The 13,926-nt window shown below is 52.3% G+C and overlaps 1 protein-coding gene and 1 long non-coding RNA gene across 2 annotated transcripts; both read left to right on the top strand.

Moving 5' to 3' along the window:
• Positions 1-8,483: 8,483 nt before the first annotated feature.
• Positions 8,484-10,033, top strand: LOC127541210 (uncharacterized). The gene is made up of 2 exons (XR_007948408.1): positions 8,484-9,549; positions 9,857-10,033. It is a non-coding gene; the product is annotated as an uncharacterized LOC127541210 (long non-coding RNA).
• Positions 10,034-10,960: 927 nt separating this feature from the next.
• LRRC10B (leucine rich repeat containing 10B) lies at positions 10,961-13,159 on the top strand. The gene has a single exon (XM_051966382.1). The coding sequence runs from the start codon at positions 11,038-11,040 to the stop codon at positions 12,019-12,021; it is 984 nt and encodes a 327-aa protein (XP_051822342.1). The 5' UTR covers positions 10,961-11,037; the 3' UTR covers positions 12,022-13,159.
• The last annotated feature ends 767 nt before the right edge of the window (positions 13,160-13,926 follow it).

A 13,926-nucleotide genomic window follows, 5' to 3' on the forward strand; every position in this document is an offset into this window, starting at 1 on the left:
TCTTAAATTGGGATCTGGGCATTTTTCTAGTGGAAGGAGGAGTTTGAACAACTGGAGAATTGCTTGGCCCAGTGGAGGTTTGTCCCGGTGACCTGGTAGGGTAGTTGATCAGTTATATATCACACAAGAGATGGTGGCGGTGGCGGTGAGGACCAAAGGTAGTGATGGGAGAAATAGTGGCCACAGGAACGATGGTGGGGAAAGGATTGGGGAGAGCATGAAAGGTCATGGAGATGGTGAGAGTGTGGATGATGGGGGGATGTCGAGGGAAGAAACGGTGAGGATGTTGGGGATGGCAATGAGGGCCAGGGTGATGGTGGAAGCAGTACTGGTGAGATGGTGATGAGGGCAGGGATGGTGGGGGTGGGAGGGAGCTATCCATGGTTATGAGGGTAGGATGGTGACTGATGATAGTAATGGCGATGATGGTGGTGGGAGAGACCATAAGAGTGAAGAAAGTGGTCAAAGTGGTGATGTTGGCAGAAGGATGATGATGGTGGAAGAGATGGGGCGATGATGATGGTAATGGATGGAAGCACCTATTATGATGATGGAGATGATAATGGCTGAGGTTGTGAGCACTGAACAAGGATTCTAAAGAACTAAATTTGAGTCTCCGTGATACCATAAGCCAGCCATGGGACCTTGGGCACATGCATTAGTAAACTTGTTTCAGGTCTCAGTTTCTTCATCTTTAAAAATGAAGGGATAGAACTCGATCATTTCTAAGATTTCTTTGCAGTTCAATCATACTGGCACTGGAAAGAGTGGGGTGCACCATGTCCCTAGCAACATCTCCTCATCTATGGTGTAAGAGATGTATGCCCTGGGCAGAGCGCCCCCATTACCTTTCACATGAGACTTCCATGAGGGGTCAAAGGAGTAAGTGAACATCTTGAATCTACAGGGCCTACCTCGGGCATCAGCAGTTATTCTCCCTCTAACAATAATAATCCAGAAGATTATTCGTACTATCTAAAGATTGGTGTTTTTTCCCAGGAAGCAGCTGTCTGGTCTTTGCTCTCCAAGGTACTGGAGAAACCAAACTACATTAGTAGTTTGGTTTTTTCCTTCCTTCCTTCCTTCTTCCTTCTTCCTTCCTTCTTCCTTCCTTCCTTCTTCCTTCTTCCTTCCTTCCTCCTTCCTTCCTTTCTTTCTTTCTTTCTTTCTTTCTTTCTTTCTCTTTCTTTCTTTCTTTCCTTTCTTCCTTTCTTTTCTTTTCTTTGGCAATTGGAGTTAAATGACTTGCCCAGGGTCACACAGCTAGGAAGTGTTAAGTGTTTGAGATCACATTTGAACTCAGGTCCTCCTGACTTCAGGGCTGATGCTCTATCCACTGCACCACCTAGCTGCCCTAGTTTGAAATTTTTTCAATCATGTCCGACTCTTCCTGACTCCATTTGGGACTTTCTTGGTGGAGATATTGTCAATTCCTTCTCCAGCTCATTTTACACATGAGGAAACTGAGGCAGACAGGGTTAAATGACTTGCTAATAACTATCACAGTTAATAAGGATCTGAATTCAGGAAGATGAGTCTGGTGTTTTATGCACTATGGCCCTTGGGGTCTGGGCTCTTTGATCAAAAGGATGCTACATATTCCTTCCTCCTAGAGCCCTTGTCCCCTGGGCCTCAGCGCTGGGGCCAGATGCCTTCCCAGCAGCCCTGCCCTCCACCCAGAGACTAAGCAAGTAGCAGAGCCTTGGGTAGTATCTGAATTACTTCTTACACACACACACACACACACACACACACACACACACACTCACACACACACACACAGCTGGCCCTCTTGACTTTTCATGGCTGGGATGCACAAATGTTCTCTGGGCTCAGCCCCTTCCACCCTGGTCCTCCTGGTCTTTTCTCACCCGGCTTGATGAAGCTTCCTGTCTCCACACTCCCTGCCCCCCTCTTCAGTTTTCGCTTCTCTGCATAATGAAGTCCAGACTCTGCACTTGGTTCTCTCCTACATAAGCAAGCCTGCTGTTTGTGTGAGGGATGATTACGGCGAGTCTTGTACCTTTTCAGTGGAGAACACGCTGTACGGGGAGAGACAGTTTGTGGATGCTCTCGGGTCTACTCTACCTCCTGGCTAGAGTTGAGCAGAAAGTTCAGTTCAAATGAAAAGAAAGCACTGAGGGGGCGCTCGTTATGTTCTTAGGATTATGTCGGTCCAGTGGGAAGAGCCTACCTCTAGTCAGGAGAACTGAGTTCAGATCCCACTCAGCCTTGGTTTCCCCTTCCATAAAAGGAGACCAAAATGGACCAAAGGGACTTCTGGCTCTTTATCTATGAGGACAAATCCACGAGTGACCCACGAGCCAAAATGCCCAGAAAGCTGGACAGCTCCAACTGCCAAGAGCTAACGTACTGACTAGTCTTCTCTACTGGACAATAAGCTTCTCGAGGGCCAGTCTGCTTTCCATTTTGGGCTTTGTGTCTGTAGTTTAAACAGTGTGACAGTCATGAAATGACCTTGCTATCATAGGACCTGAGTTCGAATCTCACTTTTGACACATACTAAGCAAATCATCTTGCTTCTAAGATTATAATGTCTGAGTAAGTGTCCAGTGGAGAAAGTGCTTTTCCCAGAGTCCCTGAAGCCAATGAAATCACAGGTCTAGGCCCCGCCCATGTTCCAAAGTGACCTGCACATAATAAGTACTTAATGTTTGTTGTGGAAACATGTAGTAATGAAATAAGATTGGTGATAATGAGAGCAGGGGTAGTGGCGCCTTCTGGTAAAACTGGTCTATTTGCTCTTATTACCGCCACAATTTTGTACCACGCCCCATGTGCCCTTCCTCCTCCCCACTGGCTCATCTCATGGTGACCTTTTTTGAACTCCTGGATCATTTAGTCATCCCTTCTTACATAACAACATATCTACATCTCACTCAGTCAAACTCATTCCATTTTCTCCCATTAAAGCCTCCTTGGGATGCCGCTTCCTATTTGTCTCTGTGTCCCCAAGTGCCTGGCATACAGAAGGTGCTAAATAAGTGCTTCTTGGTTGAATAGGACGATGGTGGAGGTACCCTTCACAGTAATAGGATGCTGTCGCTGGTGGTAACAGAGATGATGGTGGGTGATATTACCCATCATGCTCACGGTGGTCAGGATGACATTGACGGTCAGGTAGATGATGTGGTAATGGCGATGGCAAGAAGTCAATATGATTGGGTGGCTCTCGAATAGCAATTTGCTTCTCTTCTTTCTGACTTGGTCTCGTGTGTCACTGAGGGAATGGGACTCTCGGGTTTCAACATCCGACACGGGGAGGGGTATTGAGTTGCTCTGGGAGCACCCGAGAAGAGGCCATTTCTCAGCTCTGGTTTCTGGGCTGGCCCCTTCAGGAGAATGACCTCAGCTAGCAGCTCCTCCGTGTTCTCAGGGTAATGGCTTGGGCAGTGCATGAACTCAGGGAAAGGCAGCCCGGGAGAGCAAAAGCGCCTGGGTTCAGGTCCCAACCCTAACACTTATTAGTATTAATTGCTTAATCTGTGACTCAGTTTCCCCATGTATAAAACAAAATAAATAGTGCATTTATTGCTTACCTCACATTTCTGGAAAGCTTAGATTACATGAATGAAGGGAAATATATCAAATATACATTATCTACAAAATCTTTTGGTTCTGTTTATATCCCATTAAATACAATTTTATCTTTTGTTTAATTTTTTTTTTTGGAAAGCTAACCCTACTGCTAGATGGTTCGGTGGATAGAGAACACCATCCCTGAAATCAGGAGGACCTGAGTTCAAATGTGACCTCAGAAACTTATTAACACTTCCTAGCTGTGTGACCCTCGGCAAGTCACTTAACCCCAATTGCCTCTCAGGGGGAAAAAAGTTAACCCTAACTTTACATGCTAGCTTTATTTAGCCTTTTCGTGACAGGGAGGGAGGGTGCTGGGAACACCTGAACTTTTTAAAGGAGGCTAATGCTCTGGGCCCAAAATGACTACTTCATATTGAAATCTCTATCCATAAATCTCCAGGAACTTTAGCTGAGAGGCTCAGTGATCCAGGGGCACTTTTGCCTTCTGTTTTCTGAGCTTGTTTCTTGTTTCTGAGCTCCCAGGACCATCCCACAAGCTTGAGACCTTAGAAATATCCAAAATCCCGGGTGGGTGAGATCCCAGGAAGGGACGTCCCTGGTCCTGGTGCTGCTGTTCATCTGGAGACCATGGGGATGGGTCAAGCCTTTTGAAGGTGAGGGAGGAAGGGGCGTGGTAAGGTGGGAAGGCCTAGATTGTTTCATCGCACCCAGCCAGACTCCATCTACCTTATTTTATTCAGTGATTTATTTATTTATTATTTTTAAAATAACTTTTTATTGCCAGAACCCATGCCAGGGTAATTTTTTACAGCATTATCCCTTGCACTCACTTCTGTTCTGATTTTTCCCCTCCCTCTCTCCACCCCCTCCCCCAGATGGCTAGCAGTCCTTTACATGTTGTTATTCAGTGATTTATTAGCCAACTGGCCTAAGGATGCCTGGAGTTCCCACCGTAGCCCTGAGCTGAGGAATTTTCCTGTTTAAATGTCTGGGGGTAGAACTATAGTTCACATAAAGATGTGAACAAGAGCTTTTCCCTCTAAACTCACCCCTTATCCCACCCCTTCACGGACCCTGCACTCAACTAAGAGGAAAGAAATGAACAAATGACTACTTAGGGTCCCAGATACCATCTGGGAAGAAGATTATAGACCCTCTAAACTCCTAAGATCTAAGAATAAGAGAAAAATAACAAAGAAACGCATAAGGGAGCACTCCATTTCCTAATCCCCATTGAGCTACTTCTCTCCATCTTACATTAAAAATGACTGCTATCTTCCATTTTGAAATTTACAGAACTCTCTCTAGATTATCCCCTGTCCCAACCCTGCTCTTAAACCTTAAGTTTAAGAATATTCCCTGTGGGGTTGTCCTTTTGAACACAGTAGCTCATAAGCCCCCATTAGTGTACTTCTCATTAACAACCAGCCACTAGCTATAGCTCTTAGCAAAGACATTTATTAAATTGGAATAGTGAAATCAAAACTACAAAACCTTCCATCAATCTGATAAATATACAATAAATGTGTGTGTGTGTGTGTGTGTGTGTGTGTCTTCTGTGAGAAGATTGGACTCAAACTTTAAATATAATAATAATGAAACACAGAGGTAAAGCAGTCTGGCAAAAACAATATGTCAACCGAGTCTGACAGTGACACACCCAGAATTCTCCACTTTATATAAAAAGGAGAGGCTGCCTCCTTTTTGGTTCTTAAAGGTATGAGTCAAAATGACAAACACTTCACAAAATAATAAAACTGCTTTCCTAAAAAAAAAAAAAAGAAAAAAGAAAAAAAAAGAAAAAGGCAAGAGATTAAAAACATGGCTCACTATGGCACCATTGTTCACTGACAAATTACAATCTATTGGTTTATAGATTCCGGAGCTGGACCAGATCTCAGAAGTCATCGCTCCAACCCCTTCATTTTAGAGGTGAAGAAACTAAATCCCAAAGAGATTATTCCCTTGCATAAGGTTTCCTAAGGAGGAGCGGAGCTGGGAAGGTCCTCACCTCCTGAGCCCGATGCCCTTTGGCTGGGCCATCTGGAGTCTGAGTTCTAAGTCTGGTGCATCCTGGCTCTGTAGCCATCGGTAACCGCTCGATTGGAGGGTGTGCTGGGGGTGCTGACCTGTATCGGTGAAGGGAAACTTCACCCTGATGAAATCGTGGCTCTGGCCCCTATTTCCTCCCCACCCCCAAAGTGGTTAAGGAAACATAATTAATTCTGAGAGGCTATTTAAGCTATTTGGTTAAGGAAACATAATTAATTAATGATCAGGGAAACATAATTAATTCTGAGAGGCTATTTAGGAAGAGTGTGTGTGTGTGTGTGTGTGTGTGTGTGTGTGTGTGTGTAGGAAGGGGGAGTTTAGAAGGGTAGGAGAGGGGGACGCAGACACACAAGAGAAGCTTGAATCTCTGGCACGTTCCCAGTGAGGAGAAAGACTGGCAAGGGTCTGACCCCTTGGGCACTGCTCATAAGCTCAGCTTCCTGACCAGGGGTACAGCCCATTTTGTGGCAATAGGAAATGCTCTCCTTTACTGTTTCCATTTCTCAACGGCTGGGGGCCTCAGTTTCCTCAGTCTGGGGAGGAGACATGGAAGGGGGGGGGCCTGTACTAGGGGGGGGCAGGTGCTGGTTAGTTCCGCTTCTCCAAGGCTTCGGGACCTGCTGTGTGACGCCCAGGTGATTCATCATCATTATTCTCATGGCTGGCAGCCTGAGTGGGCCCAGAACATTAGCACATCCTACCTTTCCCCTGCAGGGAAGAGCCCGGTGGGAGGCAGAGGTACAGAATTAACCGAGGGGAAGAGAATGGGCTGCGTGTGCGTGTGCTGGCACTCCCCGGGGTGGCTGCCCGGGAGCCAGACGTGCCTCTGCCCCCGGCTCCTGGCACGTGGGGCTGCCCACCTCAGCTCTAGTTAGTGAACCTGCCCAGGAGGGCCCCTCGCTCTTCCGTAGCCCACAGAGCCTCTAGGGCGGCTGCTTAACCAGCAGGGAACACCTTGGTCCCTCTTAAAGTAACTGTCTCAACCTCTGCCCCTCCCCACTAACTCCCCATGCTGCTGGCCAAGAGGGCTCTCTCCTCTCCTTTAACCTGGATTGCATCTCCTTCAGAAAGTGCTGCCATATCGTTGGGGAGGGAGGATTCCGGACCTGAGGCACTGGGGTCAGGGTACGAGGAGCTGTGAGTGTTTGAAGGGGACTGGAAGCAAGTAGGTGTGTGTGCGTGGGGGGATCAGGGAAGACTGCATGGAGGAGGTGGCACTGGAGCCGAGCTTCCAAGGTAAGTGGTGCTCACAGAATCAGAGACTCAGAGGAGCCCAGGCTAGAGCTGGAGAAAACGCCAGAGACCGTCAAGTCCGACCCCCTCATTTTACAGACAGGGAAACTGAGGTCTAGGAAGACTAATTTGAGTGAAACAAGCAGGTTATGAAATCAGACTCCAAACCAGGCTGGGCTGGATTTCTTAAGGGATCACTGATATCAAGAAGCAGTCCTTTAGTTTAAAAATGTCCTTTTAGCAGATGAGGAAACTGAGTCACAAAGAGGATGTCATATACCCTGGTTCACAGGACAAGTAAGTGGCAGAGTGCCACGTCAGAGATCAGAGACGGAGCCTCTTGTGTGTTCAACAGCGAGCACATCCCCGATCGGTTCTAGATGCCATATTTTAGGAAGGGCTTTGACAAGTGGAAGGGCTTCCTGAGGGCGAGGGGCATCGTGCCACAGCGGAGTGACCTGAAGGGCCCAGAAATGTTTAGCTTGGAGGAGACAGAGACACATGGCAGAGGGCAGAGACCTGTGTGGTCTGGCCCCAGAGGGCAGAACCAGGGCCAACTGGCCCAGAGAAGTGCAGCCCATTTCATAGGAAAAATCCTCCCAACAATGAAACTAGGACACAGCTTCCAAAGTGCCAGGGATCGCATCGGAACCCTCCCGAGAACGTGGGGCACCTGCGGGCCCGGGTGCTGCTGGTTCCCTCCAGCTCCAGAGGGAGGGAGGTGGTGCTCAGGGACCCCGATGGGCCCTCGGGAGGGGGCACCCCCTTCCCTAGTCCTTCTGACTCTGTGTCACACTGTCCATGGTGGCAATAGAGAGACTCTTCCCTCAGGCTCACATTGGGTGCCTTTCCCGAGCGTGTGCAGTCCCAAGGTCGCTTCTACCCACAGGCAGCCAAAAAGGGGCCACCGAGAAGCACAATATAATGCAGCCTGATTAGAGAGAGTCCTAAACTTTGGTGCCCCCTTCACTCCCTGGGACTGGAGATTGCTCCCGATTGGCTCCGGAGCAGTGGCCTGTGGGTAAGCGCCATCCCCTGCTGTCTCCCTTCCCATGTGCTTTTCATTTTCAGAGAGAGTAGCATGGATGGCAGGTTGCAATTATATTATCTTCCCCCTCAACTCTCCCTTCTTTTAAACTTCCCTATTTCTGATAGCGGCAACCCCCACCCCCCACCCCAGCTCCCACCCAGAGAAGGAACTCCTGTGGAGAAGGGGCCAGCAGCTCCTGCCTGCCATCAGCCACACCAGCCTCACCAAGCAGCCCCCAACACAGCTAAGAAGAGCCATTTATGAGGCGCCACCTGCACCTCGAACACATCTCCTCGGCTCGAAACAAGCGCAAAAATAGCAAGTGCTCTTGGACAGGTCGCAGGAATATAATAAAGATGGCAATACTAATCTACTTATTTAGGGCTAAACCAATCAAACTCCCAAGAAACGATTTTACTGACCTAGAAAAAAGAACAATTGGAAAAATATCAAGTGCTCTTGGATAAGTCAAGGGAATATAATAAAGATGGCAATACTAATCTACTTATTTAGACTATTTAGACTAAACTAATCTATTTATTTAGTGGGATACCAAACTCCCAAGAAATGATTTTACTGACCTAGAAAAAAGAATTGGAAAAATATCAAGTGCTCTTGGATAAGTCAAGGGAATATAATAAAGATGGCAATACTAATCTACTTATTTAGACTATTTAGACTAAACTAATCTATTTATTTAGTGCGATACCAAACTCCCAAGAAATGATTTCACTGACCTAGAAAAAAGAACAATTGGAAAAATATCAAGTGTTCTTGGATAGATCGGGCCAATAAATAATAAAGATGGTAACACTAATCTATTTATTTCGACTATTTAGACTAAACTAATCTACTTATTTAGTGCTATGCCAACCCCCCAGAAACCATTTTACTGACCCAGAAAAAAGAATATTTGGGAAAATATCAAGTGCTCTTGGATAGGTCGGGTGACTATAATAAAAATGGCAATCCTAACCTATTTATTTAGGGCTAAACCCATCAAACTCCCAAGACATAGTTTACTGGCCTAGAAAAAAATAACAACAAAATTCATCTGGAAGAACAAAAGGTCAAAGATTTCAAGGAAGTGAATGAACACCATCTCCCTCACATCCCGATGGCCGCAGCCCAGGACCCCGAGCCCAAGCTGGAGCCCTGCCCAGCAGCCCGGACCACTGGATCTGCTTCCAGTCTATCCCTCACAGGCAGGAGTCACTTTCCTTGACGCCACTAGCACCAACAGCCAAGAGTGGCAGCTTCGAGGGGCCATCCGCCCTCCCTCCAGTCCAGCCTTTGAAGCTCTCCTCGTGAGCCCCCTGCCCTCCTGCAAGCTGGCAGCTGCTTCTGGGAGAAAGGCAGCCACAGCCCGGTGAAGCCTGGGAAAAGAAAGTTCCTGCTACCAACGCCTTTGGCACTGTCAACTGGTTCAACAGCAGAAACTGATACGATTTTATCAGTGGAAATGACATTAACGAATTACCATCTGCTTTGCCTCTCTTCCCTAAGGATTATGGGACCTTTCCATCTGTCCTGCCGCTGAAACTTTCCATCTGTGTTCTGGGCTCCCCCATTAGAACGTGAACTCCCAGAGTGCACTGTTCTATTTGTACCCGAAGACCTCAGCGCTCATTCATATGTCGCTCATCCTCTCTGACTCAGTTTCCTCCTCGGTAACGTAAGCTCTCGGGTCCCCTGTGCTTGGGACGGTCTCTGTTCTGGGATCCTTTCCAGCATGGCCATTTATGGGACACTGAGTTCTAAGGGGCACTGGGGGTCATTCGAGGACTTTCCAGCGAGGCCATTTATGGGATACTGAGTTTGAAGGGACCCTGGGTGCCAGTCAAGTACAACCTCCTCCCAGAGGAGCTCAGAGGCAGGGACAAGTGAATTAGCTTATCACCCGGGGTCTCAGCTCTAAAGCGACATTTGAACCCAGCTCAAAGGGAAGCCTCGGATTCTCTGCTTTTTGGCCCCTAGGATTGCGGACCTTGGAAAACAGAAGGCCGGACCCTTGCCCTCAGGAACCTCCCGGAAGCTGTTCTCCATTCTAAGGTCTTCCCAAGCTCAGGCACTTCCATGCTCTAGGAAGCGTTAAGGGTTAATTGTGGTGATGTCTGGGACTGGCTGAAGTTGAATACAGAGAGAATTCATCGATTTGTCAATTTATTTATTTTTTTTTTAGCTCTGGTGTAATTGGGAGAGGAAGGGGGTGGGGAGGGAGGACTGGGACAAGTGGCAGGTGGGCTACTTGGGTGAGCCGGCCCCGGGATTCGTGTAAACTGCAGAAGGGACAGCGCCGAGGAGAGTGGGTAAGAGGGCCAGAGCTTGAAGGGATGCGAGTAGGGCGGCGTGGGGTACCTGCGGGCCCGGGCGCTGCTGGTCCGGTTCCGTCTAGCTCCACAGGCAGGGAGGCGGTGCCCAGGGACCGGGACCGGCCCTCGGGAGGGGGCGCCCCCCTTCCCTAGTCTAGCTCCCGCCCCTCTCTCTTCCTCCCTCCCTCTCATTGGCAGCTGGAACCGCGTCGGGGGGTTTCCATGGCGACGGGTCGCTAAGCATCAAGTCTGTGGGAACCGGAGTCAGACAGTGCGAGCGGGGGAGTCCCGGAGGGCGATCGGGAGACTGGCGGCGGACAGCCCGGCGGCGCCTCCCCTCCCGTCCCGGGGGCTGGGACTGGGGGGCTGGGTCGGATCGGGAGGGGGGCAAGCCCCTTCGGGGCGGGGGCGGAGAGGGATGACTGGGAGGGCGGAGCGGGCTTCTGGAACCCTGCTTGGAGAGCTGGATTAGGACAGGTGGGCGCAACCTGGTCCTGGGAGGGAGGGGGTCTCCCGAGACCTGGGTGGAGGGGAGGGGCGGAGGGAGGAGGGCCGGAGCTCTGTCGGGGGCTCTGGTGGAACAGGACTGGAGAGGGAAGGCAGCCCCATCCCTGGCGCGGAGCCAGGTCAGGAAGGGACAGCCGGGCTGGGCAGTCTCTGGCGGGGGCGGGGGCGGGAGCGGGAGGAGGCAGCGAGAGCCCGCTTGGGGCGGGGGGCGGACGGTGAGGAGCGCGGGCCGGGCGGGGGCGGGGGCGGGAGGCTGGCAGCCGGGCGGGGGCCCGAGCACGGGCAGGGCGCACGCCGCCGCCGGCGGCCCCCGCTGCTCCCGGGGGCCATGAGCGCAGGATGGGCATCGCCGAGTCCACGCTGGACGAGCTGCCGTCGGACGTGGCGGAGCAGCTGAGCAACGGCGAGCAGCTGCTGGAGCTGAGCGGGCGGCGGCTGCGGCGCCTGCCCGCCTCGGTGTGCGCCCTGCTCGGCCTGCAGAGGCTCTACATCAGCGGCACGGGCCTGCGCGAGCTGCCCGACGAGATCGAGGAGCTGCGCGAGCTGCGCATCCTGGCGCTGGACTTCAACAAGCTGGAGCACGTGCCCGAGGCGCTGTGCCGCCTGCCGCGCCTCAGCCGCCTCTACCTGGGCAGCAACCGGCTGCTCGGGCTGCCCGCCGACTTCGCGCAGCTGCAGAGCCTGCGCTGCCTCTGGCTCGAGGGCAACTACGTGCGGCGCTTCCCGCGCGCGCTGCTCCGCATGCCGGCGCTCCAGTCCCTGCAGCTGGGCGACAACCGGCTGCGCGGCCTGCCCGCCGAGCTGCCCAGCATGGTGGGCCTGCGCGGCCTCTGGCTCTACGGCAACCGGCTCGAGGTCTTCCCCAACGTGCTGCTGCGGATGGGCCGCCTGCGCATCCTCGACGTGGACCGCAACCAGCTGGGCGGCTTCCCCGACCTGCGGCCGCTGCGCGCGCTGCGCGTCTTCTCCTACGACCACAACCCCGTCACGGGCCCCCCGCGGGTCCTCGACACCGTCTTCCTGGTGGGCGAGGGCGCCGTGGAGCGCATGGCGGAGCGCGACGAGCCGCCGCCGCCGCCCCGGCCCCCGCGCCCCCGACCAGCCCCGGCCCCTGCCCAGGTGCCCAGTCCTCCGCCCGCCGTGCAGGCGGAGGAGAGGGAGGACGAGGAGGACGAGGAGGAGGAGGAGGAGGCGCGCGAGCTGGACCGGGAGGAGGAAGAGGAGGACGAGGAGCTGCAAGAGGAGGAGGAGGAGGAGGTTGCGCTCTGTGTAGGGCACAAGCCCCCAGGCCTAGGGATCTCCAGGAAAGGCGAGCCCACCTGAGCCCCCCAGGCCCTGACTCACTCGACTTTGCTTCTTTCCAGGCCCCTGCGGGTACCTGGGAACCGGTAACAGCCGACCTGGGTGGCTGCCCACAATACAGCCCACCCACTGCTTGGGGGAGTCGGCCCTGCCCGCCGAGGCCCAAAGGGACACCCCTCTCTCCTCCCTCCTGGGTCTCAAACCACAGCTCCCGCCTCTGGCAAACGTCTCCTGCTAGGGCCTCCCGAGCTGCCGTGGCTTTGGGACCATCAAATCTCACTAGGTTTGGGAAGACCCAATAGCCATTCTCCCCATTGGGCACTTCCTTCCTCTTCCGCTAAGGGTCACTACCTCTCAGGGGGCATCCCCTAGAAATACCCTGCTCTGTAGGGACTGGAAACTGGGACCTTCCTGCGGAAGGGGCAGTTTGCCTCTGCCTGGAGCTGGGACATGCTAAGCAGGCTAGGTGGGCAGTGTTGGGTAAGGAGGACCCAAGTTCTGGGGGCCTGGAGGCCAGCAAAGGCCTGTGTTTGGCATTGTAACGCCTCCATCCCTCCACTGGGATCCTACATACCTCTTCAGGCTGTTGGTCTTAAGACCTGCCGCTTAACCAGTATTCAGCAACAGGGAAAGGAAGTCCCGTGCCCCACTTTTCTCAAATCCTTGGCCTTCTGGAGTTTGGAGTGTCACTGCCCTCCCCCCCCCCCCCCAATAAGGAGCCGATCCTCCCAGCTGTCAAGTTTGAAAAGAAGCCGGCATGGCCATGTTGCGTCTGTGCCAGGCCTCCAGTTCGGGCTCCCTTTGCCCCCCGGAAAGGTTCTCTGTATGGTGGCAATGGGGCAGGGATGCTGCCGCTCCCCGGCTGCCTGCTCTTTCCATGCCCATACATGGGCACATCTGGGACAACTGCTATAGAGCAGGAGAGGATGGGACCAGCTGGCCCCGCCTCCCTCCTGGGCCAGGGGCAGCCCCAGTCCCTTGCCCTCTCCCGCTTCCCTTTGGCCAGGACCACATCTGGATCATCAGAGCAATAAAGGGAAGATAATTGCTGGGGGTAACTCAGGGACACTGTTAGGGGCACAGCAACCGAGTGGAAGAAGGATAATCTTTAAAAGAAATTTATGTCTGTAAACATAAATTATATTTCCTGGAGAAAGAATCCTTGTTTCCCACGTGCCTGTTTATTTATAAGCCCTGGGAGAGTGCTGGGCTCTAGTGAATGTGTGTCCTTCTGTTTCTCTCTCTGGTGGCCTGGCCAGCTTTGGACCTTTCCGTGTCATCCTCCTCCTCCACTCCCCCAGCCCTGCCATCTGTCTGTCCAGGCTCAGAACTGGGTGCCAGGTATCACCACTTGGCTCTCCTGCCATCTGAGCCGGCTCTTGTAGGTCCAGCCAAGCGCTGGCCAGCTCGGCCTTCTTGTCAGCCCGCGTTCTGCTGCTTGTGGTCAGCTCAGCTCTGCTCTGCCTGGATTCAGATGGTCTAGACCCCAGCCTGGCCTTCTGCTCTGCGTCTGTGGCCAGGCCCTCTCTGATCTGTCTTGTCTGTTTGTCTATCGTTTTGTCTTCAGGCTCTCGACTCTTGTGGTGATTCCCTCAGCTCAGGTTTTCCTGTGGGTTTTCTTCCTGCCTCCTTATCCCCTTTTATCCCATTTCTTCCACCTCCCCCTTCTCCTGCCCTTGATAACCCTGTCACTCCTCCTCTGTCCTCTCTGTGTTCTTTGCCTTTTTTTCTGCCATCTGGCCTCTGCCTCTTTCTCTGCTCCTCCTTCCTGTGCTTTTTGTCCTGACCCCTCTCCCTAGCACTCTCAATCTCAGTGCCTCCAGCTTTTTGCCCCTCTGTTCCCTGGTTCTCTGGGTGCCTCCCTTCTGGCCCTCCCTCCCCCACTGCACTGCCTGTTCCTGTCTCCATCTTTCTCTGCTTCATCTC

This window comes from Antechinus flavipes, chromosome 6, assembly GCF_016432865.1.
Source record: "Antechinus flavipes isolate AdamAnt ecotype Samford, QLD, Australia chromosome 6, AdamAnt_v2, whole genome shotgun sequence".
Lineage (NCBI taxonomy): Eukaryota > Metazoa > Chordata > Mammalia > Dasyuromorphia > Dasyuridae > Antechinus > Antechinus flavipes.

What these genes read in the sequence shown, in the direction of transcription:
- LRRC10B (XM_051966382.1), top strand. Translation starts at nt 11,038, where the DNA reads ATGGGCATCGCCGAGTCCACGCTGGACGAGCTGCCGTCGGACGTGGCG.